The sequence below is a fragment of the Arvicanthis niloticus genome, chromosome 24, assembly GCF_011762505.2.
Source record: "Arvicanthis niloticus isolate mArvNil1 chromosome 24, mArvNil1.pat.X, whole genome shotgun sequence".
NCBI classification, from domain to species: Eukaryota; Metazoa; Chordata; class Mammalia; order Rodentia; family Muridae; genus Arvicanthis; species Arvicanthis niloticus.
This window is the reverse complement of record NC_133432.1, coordinates 6,739,139-6,758,973: the sequence shown is the minus strand read 5'-3', so window position 1 is coordinate 6,758,973 and position 19,835 is coordinate 6,739,139. Positions and strand designations below refer to the sequence as shown.

The window sequence follows — 19,835 nt, the reverse complement described above, 5'->3', positions numbered from 1 at the left end:
GTTGGTTTGGTTTTTTGTTTGTTTTGTTTTGTTTTGATAATGACATCTAGAAGCAAACTGGAAGGAATTGTAATGCCGAAGTCCCTTGTCGTTGGGGGGTGGGGGGGGTGGGGAATGAAACCAACATCTATCTGTTCTCCTAAGGACCCAACGGCAAACCCTGGCACGATTCAACCAAAGATCACTCAGGGAACCAATAAATTTACTGAGCTTCATTACGAAGCATAGGTGAGGGGTGAGGACTCTGCACGGGTGTGGGGGGCTCCTCTGCACTCCACCGGCCTCACCTGGAATGCTTTAACCCAGCATGGACAAGAGCATCTGCGAATATGGATGCCCCACCCTAATTTACCCTCTATGCATGAGCTCAGGCACGTGCGCGTGCACACACACACACACACACACACACACACACCCTCCCCCAGGCCATGTGCGTTGAAGCTGGGCTGCTTACAGCAGGTAACAGGGAGCCGCTGGGTACTCGGGCAAAAATCCCATGCCCTACCCAGCCGCTATAGTAAGCCCGCAACAAGGATGATCTTCTAAGGAAGGGGGGGGGGCTGAATGCCCCAAGATGGTGGTTGGTTCTCTCAGAGGGCATTCACTCAAACAAAATGGCATGGCTTTGATAAGGAAAAGAAGCGACAGGGGGCTAGGAACGTGGGTCGGTGGTACTGTACATGTTTGCACGTGCAGTTGAACTTACCCCCCCACCCCCAAAGTAGAACGCTAATCAGCCCCAGTATGGTTTTGATGAGCCAGTGCTGGGAATGGGCTGGGCAGCTTCAGATACTCCAGCGTCGAAGCTGTGAAGGAACTGGCTGAGAGAGGGGGGTCTCGTTTATTCACATGGGGGTCCCGAGTAAATTTCACTGTAGTACAGGCTGAAACTTTCGAAGTAGGCTTTTGGCCAATCGCCAGTCTAACTGACTGATGTTTCTGGCCCGAAATGTCACAGGGTGGAGCATAGACAGCCATTCCCAAAGCTGCTCCATCGAAATACCCAGCCTGGATACGATAACTGATCCAGTACTGTGGAAGATGAAGACTGGCTACCGAGCTGAGCAGATAGTGGAGAAGACCTTCTTCTGGAAGACCTGAGCCCAGTGCACATAAAAGCCAGGTACAGCTGTACATGAACTGTTGAGGGCAAAGTCAGGATGATGCTTGGGGCTTGCTGGCTGCCAGTCTCGCCCAGGCTCCCTGTCTCCAGGGAATAAAGCAGAGAGTGATGGAGCAGAATGCCGATGACTTCTCTGGCCTCCACGGGGACAGGAACGTGAACACATGTCTGCGCCCACGTGCACACACACATACAACGCACACATTTCAAAACAATTGACTCCCTTGTCCTTCAGTCTCTGAATTCAACAGTTAGTTGTGTATCCTTCTGGAACGTTCCACCCGCAAGAACCTGGCAACAGAAAGTCTGTTAGCTGGGGACTCACAGACAATGTCTCCATAGCGTGCCAGTGGGTGTCTGTCCGTGAGAGGGGAAGGCTGCTAGGCTCTGATATTATGACCTCAGAAGCAACATGGGAAAATTCTTTAAAAGTATGTTGTTTGTGGTCTATGCGTTTTGTAATTTTGTCATCATCGTGGCAACCATTTCCAAAGCATCCCAAGTCTGTCTGCAGCTCTGAGGCCTCACCCCAATTCTCCCTTACTTTATGGGAAGGTAACTTTTCATCCCAATGACTACATGAAGGAAAAAAATGGGTGTGTGCCTCCTCTCAGCCAAATATGGCTCAAGGGAAGCCCTCGCTGTGCAGAACCTCATTGTTCTGTACAGAGCAACGGCTGAAGCAGATGGGGATCCTAGGAAGTTAGCTGAGATAGGAGAAACAAAGAAACGAACAAAAGAAAACATGGAGGGGTTCAGAGTCTGGTATCTTTAGAAAACTACCTTTTAGGTTTTAAAAGATTTAATGGAGTGTGTGTGTGAATGGTGTGTGTACTTGTGTGTATAATAACAGTGTGTGAGTGTATGTGATGTGTGTGTGGGTATATGTGTATGTGTCAGTGTGTGTATGACTGAGTATGAACATGTGTGTTTATGTCAATGTGTGAGTGTATGTCAGTGTGTGTATGTGATGTGTATGAGTGTGTATATGTGTGTGAGTATATGTGATGTGTGTGTATGTACGCATGTATGTGTGTGTGTATGTCTATATGTGTGTGTACATATATGCGTATGTCAGTGTGTGTGTCAGTGTGGGGGGTGATGTGTGTGTGTCAGCATGTGTATATCTGTGTGTGTACATATGTGTGTATGTCCGTGTGTGTATGTGTATGTCAGTGTGCGTGTGTATGTGAATATGTGTATGTGATGTGTGTGCGTGTGTATGTGTGTGTGTGTGCACATGCGCTCACATATGCAGGCACACTTGCAGGTGCCCAAGGAGGCCAGAAGAGGATGTTCAGTCCCCCAGAACTGAAGTTACAGGTGGTTGCGAGCAACCCTGCATGCGTGCTGGAAACTGAGTTCAAGTCCTCTGGAAGAGCAGCTGTGCTCGTAACCCCAGGCTACCTCTCCTGACCCAGACAGCCTTTTCACTCTGTTCATCAGAAGTGACCACAGTAAAACAGGGAGCCGCAGAAACCCCCACTCCCTCCCTACCCCAGAGCTCAGCAGACAACACCTCTACTGCCCACTCCATGACCAGACTCGTCCATCTCTGCGCCCTTCCCAGATGCTCACAAAATGAATAGGGAACCAGTCACCGGTGAGGTGGTCCTTACTGCTCTCCGCCCCCTTGCAGGGGAAGATTGTGCCTCTGATTCAGGCGCATGAAATCGCTTTTTGCTGAAGCTGTAATCTCCAACGCACTGTCTCATTCTGCTTTCTACCAGACAGTGCTGCCAAAGCCTTGGACATTAGTACAAAACTTTAATTTGATTATTATTGTTTTGAAAGTCTGCACTTTGGGAGACCCAGGCACCCTGACCACCCCTGACCTGTGAGGATTCTCTACAGCCTAGAGGGGTGTCCTGTTGCTTTTCAGATGCAATCACCCCTTATAAAGAAGATTTACTTGCGTTTATCTTACTTGTATGGATGTTTTGTCTGCGTGTATGTCTGTACACTGCATGCATGCAGTGCCTGTAGAGGCCAGAAGGGGACATCAAATTCTCTAGAACTGGAGTTACAGATGGTTGTGATCAAACATGTGGGTGCTGGGAACTGAACCCAGACCCTCAGGAGGAGCAGCCAGTGCTCCTAGGCACTGAGCCTTCTCTCCAGCCCCTGATAGATGCTTTTAGGTGAGACTTCTGATATCTGTTCATAGAGCCTGGAGGCTATTGGCTTTAAATGTGTTCACTTTGGTTGTGATCTCTTTGGAGCCAAAAGAGAGAAAGAGACCCCTACCTATAAAGCAGCTATTTTGATATTTAATATTGATGAGTGTCTTTTAAAAAAATCTCTCAAAAAACAAACAAGAAGCAAAGAAAAGGATAAGTAACAGTGAGCTAGGGTACAGCCTCGTCTATGAGCTAGGGTACAGCCTCGTCTATGAGGTAGGGTACAGCCTTGTCTATGAGGTAGGGTATAGCCTCGTCTGTGAGCTAGGGTACAGCCTCATCTATGAGGTAGGGTACAGCCTTATCTATGAGCTAGGGTACAGCCTCGTCTATGAGGTAGGGTACAGCCTTGTCTATGAGCTAGGGTACAGCCTCATCTATGAGGTAGGGTACAGCCTTGTCTATGAGCTAGGGTACAGCCTCGTCTATGAGGTAGGGTACAGCCTTGTTTATGAGGTAGGTACAGCCTTGTCTATGAGGTAGGGTACAGCCTTGTAAGCAAGCACAAAGCTACAGATTTGATCTCCAGTACCATAAATAAAAACAAGAATACAAAAGTGTCCCAACACAGACACTATATCAACATCTGTAGATGGAGAGTCACTTACCCGGACTTTCCACACGGGCCAGAGCTGATATAAATGATAGTCCTTCTGTCCATAAAAATGTAATAAAATACAGCAAGATTCCCATCGGCTGACCCAGACCTCTGGTCCTCAACTTTATCTCTTTGAGGTGCATGCCATCTGGGGTGCATGCCAAGGTCAGTTTTGAAGGCATAAGGCCTCAGACTATCTCAATCTATACTCGAAAGCTGTTGCAAATCTATCATAAGATGCATACATGAGCAGACAAGTTGGGTTTGAGAATACTCCGAGCTCAAGACAGGCACATCTCTGAGTTCAAGGCCAGCTTGGTGTATAGAGTTTTGGGGAGCCAGAGCTACATAGTGAAACCCTGTCTCCACCCCCGCTCCCACTCTCCCAAAAAGATTATTGTGGTGGTTTGAATAGGTTTGGCCTCCACAGACTCATGTGTTTGAATGCTTGACCCTTAGGGACTAGCTACTAGGAGGTGTGGCCTTGTTGAAGTGGGTGTGGCCTTGTTCATGGAAGTGTGTTATCATGAGGGCAGGCTTTAAGGTCTCCTAAACTCAAGCTACCTCAAGTGTGACAGCTTCTTCCTGACTGCCTTTGGATCAAGATTAGAACTTTTGACTCCTTCTCCAGTATCATGAGTTTTAGTTAGGGTTTTGCTGCTGTGAACAGACACCATGACCAAGACAACTCTTAGAAGGACAACATTTAATTGGGACTGGCTTACAGGTTCAGAGGTTCAGTCCATTATCATCAAGACAGGAACATGGTGGCATCCAGGCAGGCATGGTGCAGGAGGAGCTGAGAGTTCTACATCTTCATCTGAAGGCTGCTAGCAGAATACTGACTTCCAGGCAGCTAGGACTAGGGTATCAAAGCCCAGGCCCACAGTGACACACCCACTCCAACAAGGCCACACCCACTCCAACAAGGCCACACCCACTCCAACAAGGCCACACCCACTCCAACAGGGCCACACCTACTCCAACAGGGCCACACCTACTCCAACAGGGCCACACCTACTCCAACAGGGCCACACCCACTCCAACAAGGCCACACCTCCTAATAGTGCCACTCCCTGGGCCAAGTACATTCAAACCACCAGACCATGTCTGCTTGTAGAGATGGCTCAGTGACTAAGGGCACTCGTTTGTCCCTGCAGAGGATATGGGTTCGGTTCCTGGCATCCACATGGCAGCTCACAACCTTCCTTAACTCCAGTTCCAGGGGAGCCAGTGCCCTCTTCTGTGGGCACACATATAGTGAACATACACGTATGTGGGCAGAACATTCATAGACATACAAAAATAAAAATAACTAAATCTTTTGTAGAAATTATGTCTGGCTCTTCCTCCCAGGCCCATGTTCCCAGAAATAAGACTCAGACTCAAAATATATTTACAAATACCTCAGCCATATAGCTAGGCCTTTCTCTGAATAGATCATAATTTAAAATAATCTATTTATTCTAATCTACACTCTGCCACGTGGCTTATCACCTGCATCTGCCTCGTCTGTCACATCTTCCTGGGCGAATCTCCGATTTATTCTATCCTGAGATCCTCTACGTGGCTGGTTACCTCTGCTCAGCTCCCACGCTTCTGGCCATCTCTACACTCCCAGGAGACGCTCTAGCATGTCTACTTACTTCCCAGAATCCTCTCTTCCCACCATTGTCCCACCTCCTATTTCCTGCCTCAGCTCATCAGCCATAGGGTTTTCTTGTTTTGTTTTGAATTGACAGGTTGCTTATAAGAGATTCTCTCTACAATCTTCAAAATATTCTGATGACTAAGATGTCTCTTAATAAATTCAGAATGATTTCCTGAAACTTAATTATGAATACCATGGTTTTTGACAGGCGATAAGCTACTTCTAATTCTAGAAAGAAGGGGCGGGGCATAATTTATCAACTGTTAAATCGTTCTCTCTTTCTACCAATTTGAGTCTGGGGGTTGAACTCGGGTCATCAGGCTACAAGCACCTATACCCACTGAGCCATCTCTCCAGCCAGCACCTCTGATTCCTATGTTGATTGTTTCTGTTGGAAAGCGGCTAGAGTCAGCCCACGAGGTATAGTTATACATCCAGACAGCACAGTCTTGAGACGGGGGTTTAGCCCAGATCTCAGTGCCCACTTGCATCCTTTAGTAGGCATCTCAGAGCAGAGCTCTGGACTGTCTCCTTGACTGGAAAACACCGACAAGATCTTCCAGCTACACACGTGGGTGTCCGCTATCATGGGATGGTGCTTTCACTGTTATCTGCGTGAGAGCAGAAGTCTTGAGACTGTCCAGGCACATCAAAGCATCTGCAGGGCTCAGATAAGGGCCCTTTGGGCGCACGCGCTACTCGCCAGTTGTTCCAGAGAACCCACAGCATCTGGGCTCCTCGCTACCTACTTGAGGACGTCGGAACCACGCTCATCTCTTCCAGCTCAGTTCTGCTGGAAGGTTCAACAGTTCAGACTTCACGGAGTAAATTCAGAAGGTCGTTGGTGCCAGAAAATTCTCCTTGGCCCTCACTCAGCTCAGAGAGAATGCCTTCCGACCGGCGCCTTCCCCTTCCTGTGGCCCACCCCTCTTCTATAAGGATTCCTTTAGAGTTGGAGCAGGTCTTATTATTTTTGCTCAGGGCTAGGGCTAGAGCTGGGGCCGGGGCGGGGCCGGGGCGAGGCCGGGGCACAGCCTCACTGGCAAATAAATAAAAAGGGAAGTGTATAAACACACAAGCTAAAAAGGCAAAAGTCTCCCTTCTGTTTTTTTTCTATTTCATTCTTGCCATCCACGGTGTTTGCTACCTTTGTATCCTTCCAGAACTTTCCAACTTTAAAAAGGACAGTGCTGATTAAAAAAAAAAAAAAAAGCCACACCCACTGAGGGTGTTCTAGGGTCAAGTGCTAACCAGGTTCCATGACTCTTATGAAAGTGGGTCACAGAACAGACCTCTAAGGTAGCTGTTACTTTGGGGGCCATTTCTCAGTAGACACCCTGATGGAACTTCCTAAATGGTAAACTTCACAATCTGAACCCAGTCAGGCTGACTGCAGAACCCATGCTCTTCTGTCATTCTGGAGCTTGGCTTAGGAATGCGGGGTGTTAGAAACATCTCTGTATGCTCACCCACACAATGCTGGTTGGTTGTCTTTATGCTTAAAATTGTATGTGTGCCTTTATGCTTAAAATTGTATGTGTGCAGGCGTGTGTGTGTGTGTGTGTGTGTGTGTGTGTGTGCGCGCGCGCGCGCGCTCGCGAGTTCTGAAGATAAACCTCAAGTTGCCGCACTAGCTTGGTAGGTACCTTTACGGAACCATCAAATAGTTCCGCCAAACCCCGCCCCCAAACTTACCTACTTTTGAGATTAGCTACCACTGTGTAGCCCAAGCCGGCCTCAAACTCAAGACTATTCCTCCCTGAACCTCTGAGGTACTAGGACTTCAAGGGTGCCCCACCAATTCCAGATATTGCTTCTTTTCTTTTCTTTTTGTAATGTTGCTTAAATATTCTATATAATGCAGTTAGCCATTTTTGAATCAACAAACTTCTGGGGTTTTAAGTTTCTCTATTTCATCAAGTCTAAGATTCTTTTATGGCTAAGAGCATCCAATTTCGGAGAGACAAAATATTTTTAAAATGTGCATCTTAGCGTTAGTATAGTGATTAGAATCAATGCTTCAGAAAAACATGCTTGTATATTGTTTTCATGTATGAATTTTTGTAGAAATTCACTAGAAATTGTCCATAAAATTTTAAGTTTCCTTGTTTTAGATAGACACTGTTAAAGTCCCTCTAGAAAACTGTATGTCAGACATGGGGATCCCTGGTTCCCTTAACAAAAATGTGTCACATTGCAGATAATTAAAAATATAGATGGTCACTGGGCATGGTGGTGCACACCTTTAATCCCAACACTCAGGAGGGAGAGGAAGGCGGATCTCTGTGAATTAAAGGCTAGCTAGCTTGGTCTACAAAGTGAGTTCCAGGACAGCCAGGGCTGTTACACACAGAAACCATGTCTTGAAAAAAACAAACAAACAAACAAACAAAATCCTGAAACATATATATGGATAAAATGTAAGACATGGCTAGAAAAATCCAATGCATAACAAACAAACAAAAACCCCACAAGACAATGTTTTTCAAAAAAGGCTGACTAAAAATGAGGACATTTTATTACAAGAGTCTGTACTTCTACTAAGCACTCATATAGTTTATGCATAATGTGACTAATGTAGCTCCAAAGCAAAATGACCTATCAAAAGGCCATACATTCAACTTTAAACAAACAACAGAACCCCACTAATAACGCCAGTTTCCCTGAAATCCTAAGGTCTGTCATTTTTCTCAAACACCCACAAGATGGTCTGCATCCTCCACCTTAGTGTACATAAATTCAGATTTGACCAGTCTGGAGAGGCCATCTAGGTTATCCTAATACAGTCAACTGTGAGAGCCAGTGCACCTACGGGAGAGACGTAAATGTGGTTTTATTTTTTGCTTTTGTTTTTTTTAAGATTATGTGTATGAGTGCTCTGCCTACCCGTCTATGTGTACACCGCCTTAGGCGCCAGGATTCCCTGGAATTTAAACTGCAAATAGTTGTGAGCCACCATGTAAGCGCCCCGACCCGAACCCGGGTACTCTGCAAGAGCAAGTGCTCTAAGCCGCCGTACCATCTCTCCAGCTCCTGGGTATCGCAATTCGTTTTGCCCTTTCCTGGGGTGAGGTGGGCGGCGCCATCAACAGCATCCTCGCTGGGTCGGGAGCGGGAAGAGGCGAGCTCGCCAGCGCCTCCTGCCGGCCATCAGGAAGCTCGACCTGGGAGCGGCCCGGAACGACCCGCTGCGGCTGCGCGCTGAGCGGCCGGGAGAGGTCGTCGTCGGACGCTCGCTCCCAGAACGGAAACGGAAGTGATGTCACGCCAGCCTCGAGCGCTCCGTCCCGCACAGACCACCCTTCCTTCGCGGGGCCCGGCCGGAAGCGGAAGTTGCTAAGGGGTAGAGGGGAGTTGCCCGAGGAGTGTCAGGTTACGCTCCCGATCTTGTCCGACTCCCAGCCGCGGCCGACCGAGCAGGTAAAGCGGGGCTCGGCGGGCGAGCGCGCGCGGCCAGAGGGGCGTGGTCCGCGGTCCCGGGGGTCCAGGCCCTTCCCGCTTCCCTGTGTCCCCGCAGACCCTCCGCCATGGGCAACACGAGCAGCGAGCGCGCCGCGCTGGAGCGGCAGGCCGGCCACAAGACGCCGCGGAGGGACAGTTCGGGGGGCTCCAAGGATGGGGACAGGCCCAAGATCCTGATGGACAGCCCCGAAGACGCCGACATCTTCCACTCGGAGGAAATCAAGGTGCTGAGTCGAGGGGCACCCGGGCCCTCTGGACTCAGGTTGAGGGGAGGGCTCCTTGGCTGTTGTTCCCGCCACATTCCTAGCGTCACACCTGGAGGGAGCTGGCCCTGTCACAGCCCTCTTTGCTGTCCGGGAACCTGTGCCTAATTACCGATTACCGATGGGAAGACTCACCCTGGGCTTCGTTGAACCTCATTAAGGAGAAGGCAGCTCTGGGACCGAGTCTGAGATTCTTAATTAAGAGTCGAGCTAAACTGTAATTGAGCACCAGTGTCTAACTTTTCTCTTAGGTGTAATTGATTGCGCGGCTTCGCGACACCTTTTTTTTTCCCTCAACTTCAGGCCGACCGGCTTTCTTTTGCAGAAGTTGGGTTGGGAGTTTTAGTGTTCGTTTTGGAGGCAAAACGGGAACACATATGTTAAGCTGAAGGTGAAGTTGACCAGCTGACTGCCAGAGGTGTTTGGTTCCGACGGTTTCAGTCTACCCAGCTAACTTTATTTTAGATTCGGCAGTTCCACTTTGAGGTCAGTGGCCAGGGGTCACTCTGAACGGCAGCCAGCAGCTAATTACACCCCCACTTCTCTCCTGCTTTACTGAAATAATGCCTTGGACTTTAAGCAGACCAGAGCAAACAGTTTTTGCAGACCAAGCTGAAAGCTCCTGTCTGAGCCACAGTCTCTTAAAACCACAGTGATGTGGCCAGTGCTTCCGACTGTGGGGCCCAGTCCAAGGGCAGTCGGTGGTTCTAGAAGAAAAAAGCTAATCGATCAGAATAAGCGGCATTCAGGAGGGTTGGTGCTGACCAGCATAGTCTCTGAAACCTGGTTCATTGCCACCTAATCTCCATTTCTTAAACAGGCTAATTACCTGGCCGGTTACTCTGCTTTTACTCCCCCCACCTCCGATTGGGCAAAGTACCCATATGACTGTTCTCCAGATCTTAGTTTGGGGTCTGACTTTGAAGCACCTGCTTTTATGGCACTCGTCTTGTGATAGGACCTTGTTGCTTTAGGGAAAAGGTGTGTACAGTGATCTTTAGCAGAGAGTCAAGATTGTCCCCACCCCTAGAAGTCATTTTAGCCCAAGGCTATTTAAGAGGAAGTAAAAAGTATTTGTGTTGTATGTATTGGTTGTATATCCCACAGTGCCCTCTGCTCTCTGCAGTGAGCTGAGTAGACTTTTCTTTTTAAAAAGAAATGGGTGGTGGTGCTGTTCTCTACCGGACCAGGGAGAATGGACTTAGCCGGCATCTTCTCTCTTTTCGTAGTAGTGTCTGATGGGTCAAGTCAGAGATTCTTCCCATTCTCCCAGTTCTGTATTATAGCTACAGTTACTTGTCCTCTAAAGCAGTGGTTCTCAACCTGTGGGTCGCCACCCTTTGGGAGTCTAACAACCTTTTCACGGGGGGTCAGCATAGCTAACAGATACCCTGCCTATCAGATATTTACGTTATGATTCGTAGTAGTAGCAAAGTTACAGTTACAAAGTTGCAACCAAATCATCTTATGGTTGGGGTCACCACAGCATGAGGAGCTGTACCAGAGGGGTGCAGCTTTAGGAAGGGTGAGAGCCGCTGCTCTCTAGCAATTCCAGTGTGTTATCTGAAAGGCTGCAGGCTGCTGTTATCTGAAAGGCTTCAGGCATCTTTTAGATAGAGCAGATCAGTATCTGGCGTGGCTTCCTTCAGGGCTTTCTCCCACCCTAGACATCCAGTGCTTGGCTTCTGTCTGACTGAAGAATGAAATGATCATATCTAACTGTGTCTTACTCCAGCGATGGATGTGTTCCTGGCTGGAGTAAAGTTACTCACCTACCTCACTGGATATTACCATTTGCCATAACGAAGAGACCAGTCTGTTTTATTTATGTAGTTCTCCTGTGTACCCCAGCTCTTCCCTTACCATCTGATTGTGTCAGTTTTATCAGCTCCAAGATCATTCCTAGTGAATTCTTACAGACTCCCAAGTCTTACTTAGTGCCAAGTCTTACTTAGGGAGGGAAATGGAGTGTACTGAGCCACCGAGGACTCACGGCAGTCTTCTTCCGAGTAGGCCTTGTCGCTTCCTCTTGAGGTTCTGTGAAGTCTGATTGCATAACGGTAGCTAATGGTTAAGCTCCGCGTGTGTCGGACTCTCTGTCTTCACAGTACAACAGAGCCGTTAGTTTTATTATCTTCTTTGACAGGTGGGGGAACAGACACAAGTCGTGTGCCACAAACATGAGCAGAGCTGCCTGATTGGACTCTGCTGGCCCCTTAGTTAACAGTCTGGGGTGGGGAGCTCACTGCAGGCCGCCTGACCCTGAGTCAATGGCTCTGTTTCTTAGGCTCCAGAGAAGGAGGAATTCCTGGCCTGGCAGCACGATCTCGAGGTGAATGATAAAGCCCCCGCCCAGGCCCGGCCCACCGTGTTCCGATGGACAGGGGGCGGGAAGGAGGTTTACCTGTCTGGGTCCTTCAACAACTGGAGCAAACTTCCCCTCACGAGAAGGTAATGAGCTCAGTGGACAGCATTTGTGTGCTAGGCTCTGATGTTCAGCTATGCATTTCTTCTGAGAGAGTTGTTCCTGGTGCATTGGAGAGACTGCTGGGCTGGGACCCTTAGGGTTGTGGGTCTGAGCCATTACAGCACTAAACAGTCACTTCTGTATGGGACTCCTGTAACTCCCGGGTCCCTCCTAGCTGACTCCTGTGTGTTATTTTTGGAAGGTTGGACGATGCATGCTCTGAAGACATCGTTAGCAAGGGGCTAGTGAGATGCTTTACCAGAGCCCTGGTGTGGACTTCCGTCTCCACACCTTCACTAGTGACCACTTCTGGCAAACGGGGAGAAATCGTGCCCTGCTAGGCCGAGCCTGATTGTTGTTCCTGGACCTTCCTTTGTTTCCAGGGCTGACACAGAAGTCCACAGCAAGCTCAGGAGTGGCAGGGCAGTTAGGCAGGCTGTGTAGAGAATATCTGTGTGCCCTGTTATACTGACTCAGTCCCTGTCCATGGCACACTGACAGAAGGGAAGGTTCTAGAGCCTGTGTTTGCCTCTGGTTCCCTCCGTGGCACCCAGCCTGCCCAGTGGAATACTGTATGCAGACTTAACCATCAGTGGCCATTTGTTGATCTTCTAGTGTTGGGATTCTAGGTTCCTAGTATCTGAGCAAAGTGAACTTCCTGGGAACTCCTGCCTGCTGCTCCACTAGTGGCTTTCCTAGGTCAAGGCCCAGACGGAGAATTGTCTGAATTGGTTGCCATGTTTGCTTTCCTGCAGCTGAACTCCTGGTTGTACCTGGAGTCACAGGGCAGCCCACCCAGCTGAAATACTGCTTCCTTTCTTTCTGCAGCCAGAATAACTTTGTAGCCATCCTGGACCTGCCTGAAGGGGAGCATCAGTACAAGTTCTTTGTGGATGGGCAGTGGACCCACGATCCTTCTGAGGTACTCTACCTGCAGCCCTCAGCCCTCTGGGTACCTGCACAGCCAACACCAATCACCTCCCTTGTGATGTGCTCTCAGGTCCCTCTTCCCTGTGTGTGGCTCTGAGCTAGATAGCGCCGGTTGCAAGCTCATTGGCTTAATTGACCAAGAGTAGCTAGCCAGGCAGTGAGGCCTTGTAGCCAGGAATTCTAGTCCTCTGAAGAACTGCACAGGCCTTCCCTGTTATGACTTCTCCTGTCTGTCTCTTCCCAGCCAATAGTAACCAGCCAGCTTGGCACAGTTAACAACATCATTCAAGTGAAGAAAACTGACTTTGAAGTATTTGATGCTTTAATGGTGGATTCCCAAAAGTGCTCCGATGTGTCTGGTATGAACAGTTACTTTCTCCCATGTGTGTGCAGGCTGGGGCTGTGTGGCCTGGACACACTCTGTTTCCCTTGCCTCTCACACTTGAGCAAGAGCGGCCCAGCCAGGTGGACAGCTGGAGCTGTGTGGGCCACAGCAGTTCCTTCCTAATTCCAGCAACCCTGGCTGTTGGAGTTTAACCCAGAGAAGCCATAAGTCACCGCCCTTGTCTTGTGGGGTCCTCTGCAGTTCCACTTGCCTGGAGGACAGACCTAAACTTGATGTTATGCCATAGGCAGGCCCAAGAGGACACCTTGGGTCAGTAATGAACCCGTGCCAGGGAAACTGCCAGCTCGTGTCCTGCTAGTGGTGCCTAAGGGATTGCAGGCTGACAGGTGATAAACGACACCTCAGTGACCTTGGCTGTCACTGGTGCAGTCCATTTACACTTGTCTGGTTTCCTGACTGGAAGTGGCTCCCTATAGAAAAACAGGCTACGTGGCACAACTCTCTTTTCTGGAAACCTGTTCTGTTCAATCCTGGTAAACTAGAGTCTTCTGACCACGGAGCTCCAGTGACCTTTGCTCTGCCCACACCCGGGAGGAAGAGAGTCCCTGAAGGTCAGGCGGACAGCTCAGGAGAAATGCCATGTGTTAGAATCCAGATGGGTGTTAGGTGTGCTTTTCTTCTTTGTATTGGGGGCTACTTCCTGGGCCCTGTGGGAGTCAGTAAGATAAGCTCTGAGCAGTGGCCAGCCATCAGTCTACAGAGGGCTTTTCTGTCCTCACTTCGGTGTCTCTGGGGTCTCTCAGTGTTAGTAGTTCTGACGCCACAGCTGTAATTGGCTGCTGGGCTCGGCTGGCGGTGTTAGTGGTCAGGTTACGGATCCAGAAGCAGCACTCTCTCACTGGGGTGGTTGGCCGCTCCTAGAAGACACATTTCAGACAGGCAGAGGGTGCAGCCTGGAGGCAGTGCACACACTCCTGCTGGCTGACATGGAACTTCACACTGTACACCAAAGCCTCCAGCTAAAGCTCTGGTTGATGATTCGCAGGCAGAAAGTGCACTGCTACTGAGCCAGGCCAGCTCAGACGTCCTGTTTGCTTGTTTCTTTAATGCCATGTATGTATTTCTTATAGCTGTGCTTTCTGCGGGTAATGCTTTTCTCCGTTCTTGTGCTGAGATTTGAAAGGGAGCTTGACCCAGAAATTGATGTTGAGAAAGTTCTGGGCCAGCTTAGGGAGCAGGTGGCCAGAACCCTTCCTGGCATTCAGATGACGACTCAGTACCATCATCTAGCCAGCCAGCTGTCATGATTTGAGGTGCTTCTAAGGTGGGGTGCTGCACTTCCAAACGCTTCTACTGTGCCTATATAATAAAGACGCTCAGACCCAGGAGTGTAGAGCCAAAGAGCCTTTACATGTAGGTCTTTATTGTTATTTTTAGTGTGTCAGTACCTCATTAGACTTTTATTCTTCCTGGGAGACCTTGTAACTTAGGCTGGGCCACTTAATCCCCCTGAAGCCTAGAACTTGTGGCAGTTGCTAAACTCAGCCTGAAGTAAGAGGGAAGCCTCATTCTGCTGACAAGAGAGGCCAGGTCATTGGGAGTGGCTCCCCTGGTCCGGCCCAGACATCTGGCTTTGGCACAGCTGCTCTTTGGCTGAGCGTCTCACGGCACCATTGAGCTTTACCCCCAGCGCCCTGATTCCAAGGCGCTCTCATCTCCTGTTTTTAATGCCTTTGAAGAAAATACAGATCTGGATTGAGGAGGCCAGGACAGAGCTAGATGAGGGTACCACAAGTCAAATGCAGCCCCAGAGCCTGCAGTCTGAATGTCTTGTCACCATCTCCCAACAGAGCTGTCCAGCTCCCCCCCAGGACCCTACCACCAGGAGCCTTACGTCTCTAAACCAGAAGAGAGGTTCAAAGCCCCACCCATCCTCCCACCACACCTGCTGCAGGTCATCTTGAACAAGGACACGGGCATCTCTGTGAGTACTCCCGTCCCCAGCTCCTTTCTGCTCGCTTCTTACAAGGCTGGGGGGGTGGGGTGGGGACCGTCTATGCTATCTGCTGTTGGGGACTGCTGTGGCCCTCCCCTGACTGACAGACACAGGCTGCTTGTGAAAGGATGACATCCTGCTACACAGCCCTTGGTCAGGGAGATCTCGGAATTCCTCTCCCAGCTGTAACATTTTAGAATCTAGTTTTAATTACTAAGTTGCTTTTGGAAACATCAGCCCTCCTGGGACAGAATTGGAGCTGTCTTAATACATTTCCTTTGTACCACATCCACCGAGGCAGGAGAGGAAGGGCAAGCAATGTCCTCAAGATGCCTGACCCACTCAGTTGGGGTGCATACATTAATCCATGCTCTGCCCTCAGACCTAATTCATTACCAGGCACAACCCATCTCCTAGCAGTCACTGGGGACTAAGTTCCCAGTATGTGAACCTTAAGGACAGAGCAAACTGTATCTGGTGCTAAAGAAACCCCCTCAACACTGCACCCAGAAGCAGAGCCCATGTGTTGGTGAGTTGACTGTCTGAGGATGGTTCCCTGCTGCAGTGTCAGGGTCTGTTACTCCATCTCAGAAAACACCTTTCCTCAAGGCACCAGACTCCACTTGGTGCTGTATCCAAGCACAGATAGCGGCGGTTGTGGTCGCTCCTGTGAATGCAGGAAGCCAGTGGTGAGGACCAGTCTGCTTCCGACCTCACTGACTAGACCATGGATCTAGTGCTTACTGGTAACACTCAAACAGGCAGCCAGTGAAGACGCCCACGGACCCTTAGCCACTGTCCCTAAAGATTCAGGTGAGGCACACACACACACACACACACACACACACACACACACACACACGGAGGCATGGCCAGGGAGAGGCTGGCCCCTCACTGTCAAAGGCAGCCTCCGCTCTTGTAAATCTTGTCTCCAGTTAGGGAAGTGCTCTCTGTGGAGTCTTATTTAAGTTTCCCAGTGCAGAGACTGAGGTGCATTGACTGGCATCCCCAGGAGTTGCTCAGAGTCCACTGTCTTAGAGGCTTTGGGACATCTGCTGTACTGTGAATAACTGTGGTCGGCCTGTTCTCACGCCCAGCAGACATCTTGTAGCTTTGACCCGGATCTTCCCCAGGACAATCATCCAGTTCTCCTGGCCTGCTTTTTAAAGATGTCGCATATGTCTCCCTGTAGCTGGCGTATTCATGTCCACAGTCCATCCGTGTTGTTCCAAGTGACAGAATTTCCTTCCTTTTTAAGGCTGAGCCACATATTGTTGTAGTTTCTTTTCCTGTTGCTGTGATAAAATCTTTCACATGAGCAATTTAAGGAAAAGGGGTATATATATTTGGACTCCCAGTCCCAGGTTCTAGTCCAGGGGAAGCAGCAAGAGTTTGAGGGAGGGGGTCTCAACTGCATCCATAGCCATCCATAGTAGGTGCTGCTTCTGGCCACCTCCTATGTCCTCTGCAGTGTCCCACCAGGAATGCTGCCAGGCTCCAGTTAACACACCACCACAGTGCTATATGCATACCCATATGTAAATCCACTTTTGTTCCCTCTTGCCTGTTGCAAATAGTTTTGCAATGATCAAGGAAATATCAGAATCTCATCAGCATCCAGATTCTGTTTCCTTTGGACACACTCATGCATGCACGCACATGTATGTGCACACAGACTCATGGGTTAGGTGGCTGAATCATTCGGCTCTTCTGTGTCTAACTTTAGAGATCATCCATAATGTTTTCCAAAGACGATACTGATTTCTGTGCTCATTAATAGCACAGTCGATTTTAACTGTTTTTTTTTAACCACACACACAAAAAAGGGTGAAAATGTCAGTGATCTGGTGTTGCCATTCCACAGAACTTGTGTATACCAGACATGATGTGATCCATATGTTAGACAGCTTTAAAAATGACAGATTGAAACTATTTTTTCCCAAGTTCCTAGCAGCAGCTGGTTGAAGCAACGTGCAGCTGAGGCACATAGGACATCTTGTTCCCTTGCAGGTGGCCACTCCTTAGGCCACCACTCAGAGTGCCTAAGCGTGACGAAGGCGTCCAGCTTCATTTGGAAAGGCCTGGGCACACCTCTTCATAGAGGCCTTGGTTTCCCTCCACTCGAGGCTCAGGGGCCTGTTGGCTGCTGTGAGATCTTGACATCACCTCAGCACTGGGCTTCCCAGAGTGTGGAGTGACGTGAACATGTCCTCCCCTGGAGGCAGGGACCTCAGCCTACACACACACACACACACACACACACACACACACACACACAGGACCTCAGCCTACACACACACACACACACACACACACACACGCCCACATGAGCGCATTTTCTTAAGAGTTGGGAATGTGGAATAAGGATGCTCTAGCTGTCGGCCTCTCAAGGGAGAAAGGTGTGGTGAGGTCCATGTGTCCGGTTCCAGAGTCGTCTGCATGCTTCATCGTCTAGCTGTAGAGACTTGGTTCACCATCCACGTCTCGGGAGCATGGAGCACCCAGTGGGTCTTGTGTTCTGGGAAAGCATTTTCAGTGGGTCCCTGGTCTTCTCTGTAAGAGAGTGGGGTGGGGCCTGCCTTAAAGGTCAGGGTGCAAACTTGACCGCAAGTGCATTCTGTTGCATCCAGCTGGCATGAGAGATCTACCCGTCTCACCTCTCCTCTCATCTCTACAAGTTCACACTACCCGGCTTGGGAAGACAGGTCAACCCCAGAGCCTGCCTCCTCTCCTTGGCTACCCCTACTATGCCATGAAATAGGGGCGGGGACTATCTTGGCTCCAAATTCTACTTGCTCACATCTCTCTTTGTCCCTCAGTGTGATCCGGCGCTGCTCCCGGAACCCAACCACGTCATGCTGAACCACCTCTATGCACTCTCCATCAAGGTAATGACCTGTCCTGCCGTAGAGCCCTTTCTGAGCCTCTGCTCTGAGGACAGCATGCCAGGATGGCCTGGGGTGTTGACAGCAGCCTTCAGGTCTGAGCGGCTTGGGCCCGCAGGCAGGCCCAGGAGCTGTGTTTGCAGTAAGCGTGTGGGGTCTCGTGTTCTCTGACTCTGGTCGTCTCCACCCTCCTAGGACGGGGTGATGGTGCTCAGTGCCACCCACCGGTACAAGAAGAAGTACGTCACCACCCTGCTCTACAAGCCCATATGAGAAGAGGGAGCCAGCATGGACCACGGGGCAGCGGGCAGTGCTGGGCTCTCCGTGCGCATGTGCATCTTCACTCTGGGACATCTCACCCACCCCAGTCCTCCTTGAAGGTTTGTCCAGGCACAGCCAGAAATAGGGATGGACAGACGGCCGCCCGCAGCCCCAGCACCGCAGTGCACAGGGCTTTTGTGCTCTAAGCATCATCCCTGCCATTGGCCAGAGACGTCTACAGCCAGACCTGAAGCTGGGGAGCCGGGACTGAAGCCACACAAAAGGCCTCATGGTCTGAATGCGTGAGGCTGCTGGCCTGTGCCTGCTGAATCCTGGCTGGGGAAGAAAGCAATGTCCAGTCTGTCCTGTCCTTCCGAATCAAAGCAGTAGACTGTAGATCCTATGGAAAGTCAATGTCTGATTTCCAGATGCAGCTTTGCAATCGTTTCCCAACACTGTGTGCACTAAGACCTTTTTACCCAGAGTGGCTGGCTGTCCACTCCTACTTAAGGCAATAAGTCACCAGGATGAGACTATAGATCATGTGACTACAGTCAGCAATAATCATTCTCAAAACAGTCTTCAAAACCCACTGCCATATTCTCCATTAAGCCGGATGACCCTGAGGACTGGCCACCGTGGACTGACTCCTTATTTCAATTGCAGTGTTGGCCATGACCATGACAACCTGGTTACAGCACCGGCCCTCCTTTTAGTTCCAGCAGTGCTACTCAGCTGGGGACCCAGGTCTCGAGTGAGCAAAGAGTATCACAGTGGTTGCTGTTGCTTCTTCTAAAAGAGTTGGACCCCTACAGCACACTGCTAGGTGTCCACCAGTGTTATCACAAATGAACCTACTCAGTCTGGTTTCCACGGTGACTTCACAAATGTGCCCATTGGTACAGGTTCCTGTCAACAGGCAGGCACAAGCTCTGTAGTGTCCAGTATTTGGTTAAACCTTGAGTTTTGGGTACATTTTTGTTACTGTTTCAAAACACTGACTTGCTGTCATCTTGATGTACAAGTTTCAATAAAGCTTTATAAAAATAACTGAAGTAAGTTCTGACTCTGTACAATTTTTTTTTGAAGGAGTGGAACTTCCAGGTTTATTGGTGCTTTCCTGTGGCACTCTGTAGTGAGTGGACCAGACAGCTGTGTGTGGCACTGGCTGAGGTCAGTACCTGACTCACCTCCCCAGCACACTTGTGGCGTCTCTGAGGCTGTGGGAGGAACAACTGGAAATCTCACATGGGAATGAGCTAGTTCTTGGACCCCCCGGGAGACGGCTCCGTTGGTAAGAGCACTAACTCCCCACGTGTGAGAGTCTGAGTTCAGATCTCCAGCGTCCACTTCAAAGTTCTGTGTGCTTCAAGCCCAGTACTGCAGTGCAAAACCAAGCAGATCGGAGCTCACTGGCCAAGCAAGTCTAGTTAAGGCATGAGTTTGAGGTTCAGTGAGAGATCTGCTTCAAGAGGGAGAGTGACCAGGCCATCCTGTGTCCCCTGCTGGGGCTCCAGAGGTAGTTCAGTGGTTAAGGGCACTGACGGCCCTTTGACTAGAGGACCTGGGTTCAAATCTCAGCATCCACGTGGCAGCTCTTCACCTATAACTCCAAGATCTCACACTTTCACACAGATGAGCATGCAGACAAAACACCAATGCACATAAAACCA

General features: G+C 49.7%; 1 protein-coding gene across 1 annotated transcript; it reads left to right on the top strand.

Annotated features, from left to right (window-relative positions):
- The first annotated feature begins 8,809 nt into the window (after positions 1 to 8,809).
- Positions 8,810 to 19,217, top strand: Prkab1 (protein kinase AMP-activated non-catalytic subunit beta 1). The gene is made up of 8 exons (XM_076922564.1): positions 8,810 to 8,972; positions 9,070 to 9,238; positions 11,565 to 11,728; positions 12,573 to 12,666; positions 12,919 to 13,033; positions 14,871 to 15,004; positions 17,836 to 17,904; positions 18,097 to 19,217. The coding sequence occupies exons 2-8, from the start codon at positions 9,080 to 9,082 to the stop codon at positions 18,172 to 18,174; spliced, it is 813 nt and encodes a 270-aa protein (XP_076778679.1). The 5' UTR covers positions 8,810 to 8,972; positions 9,070 to 9,079; the 3' UTR covers positions 18,175 to 19,217.
- Positions 19,218 to 19,835: the final 618 nt, after the last annotated feature.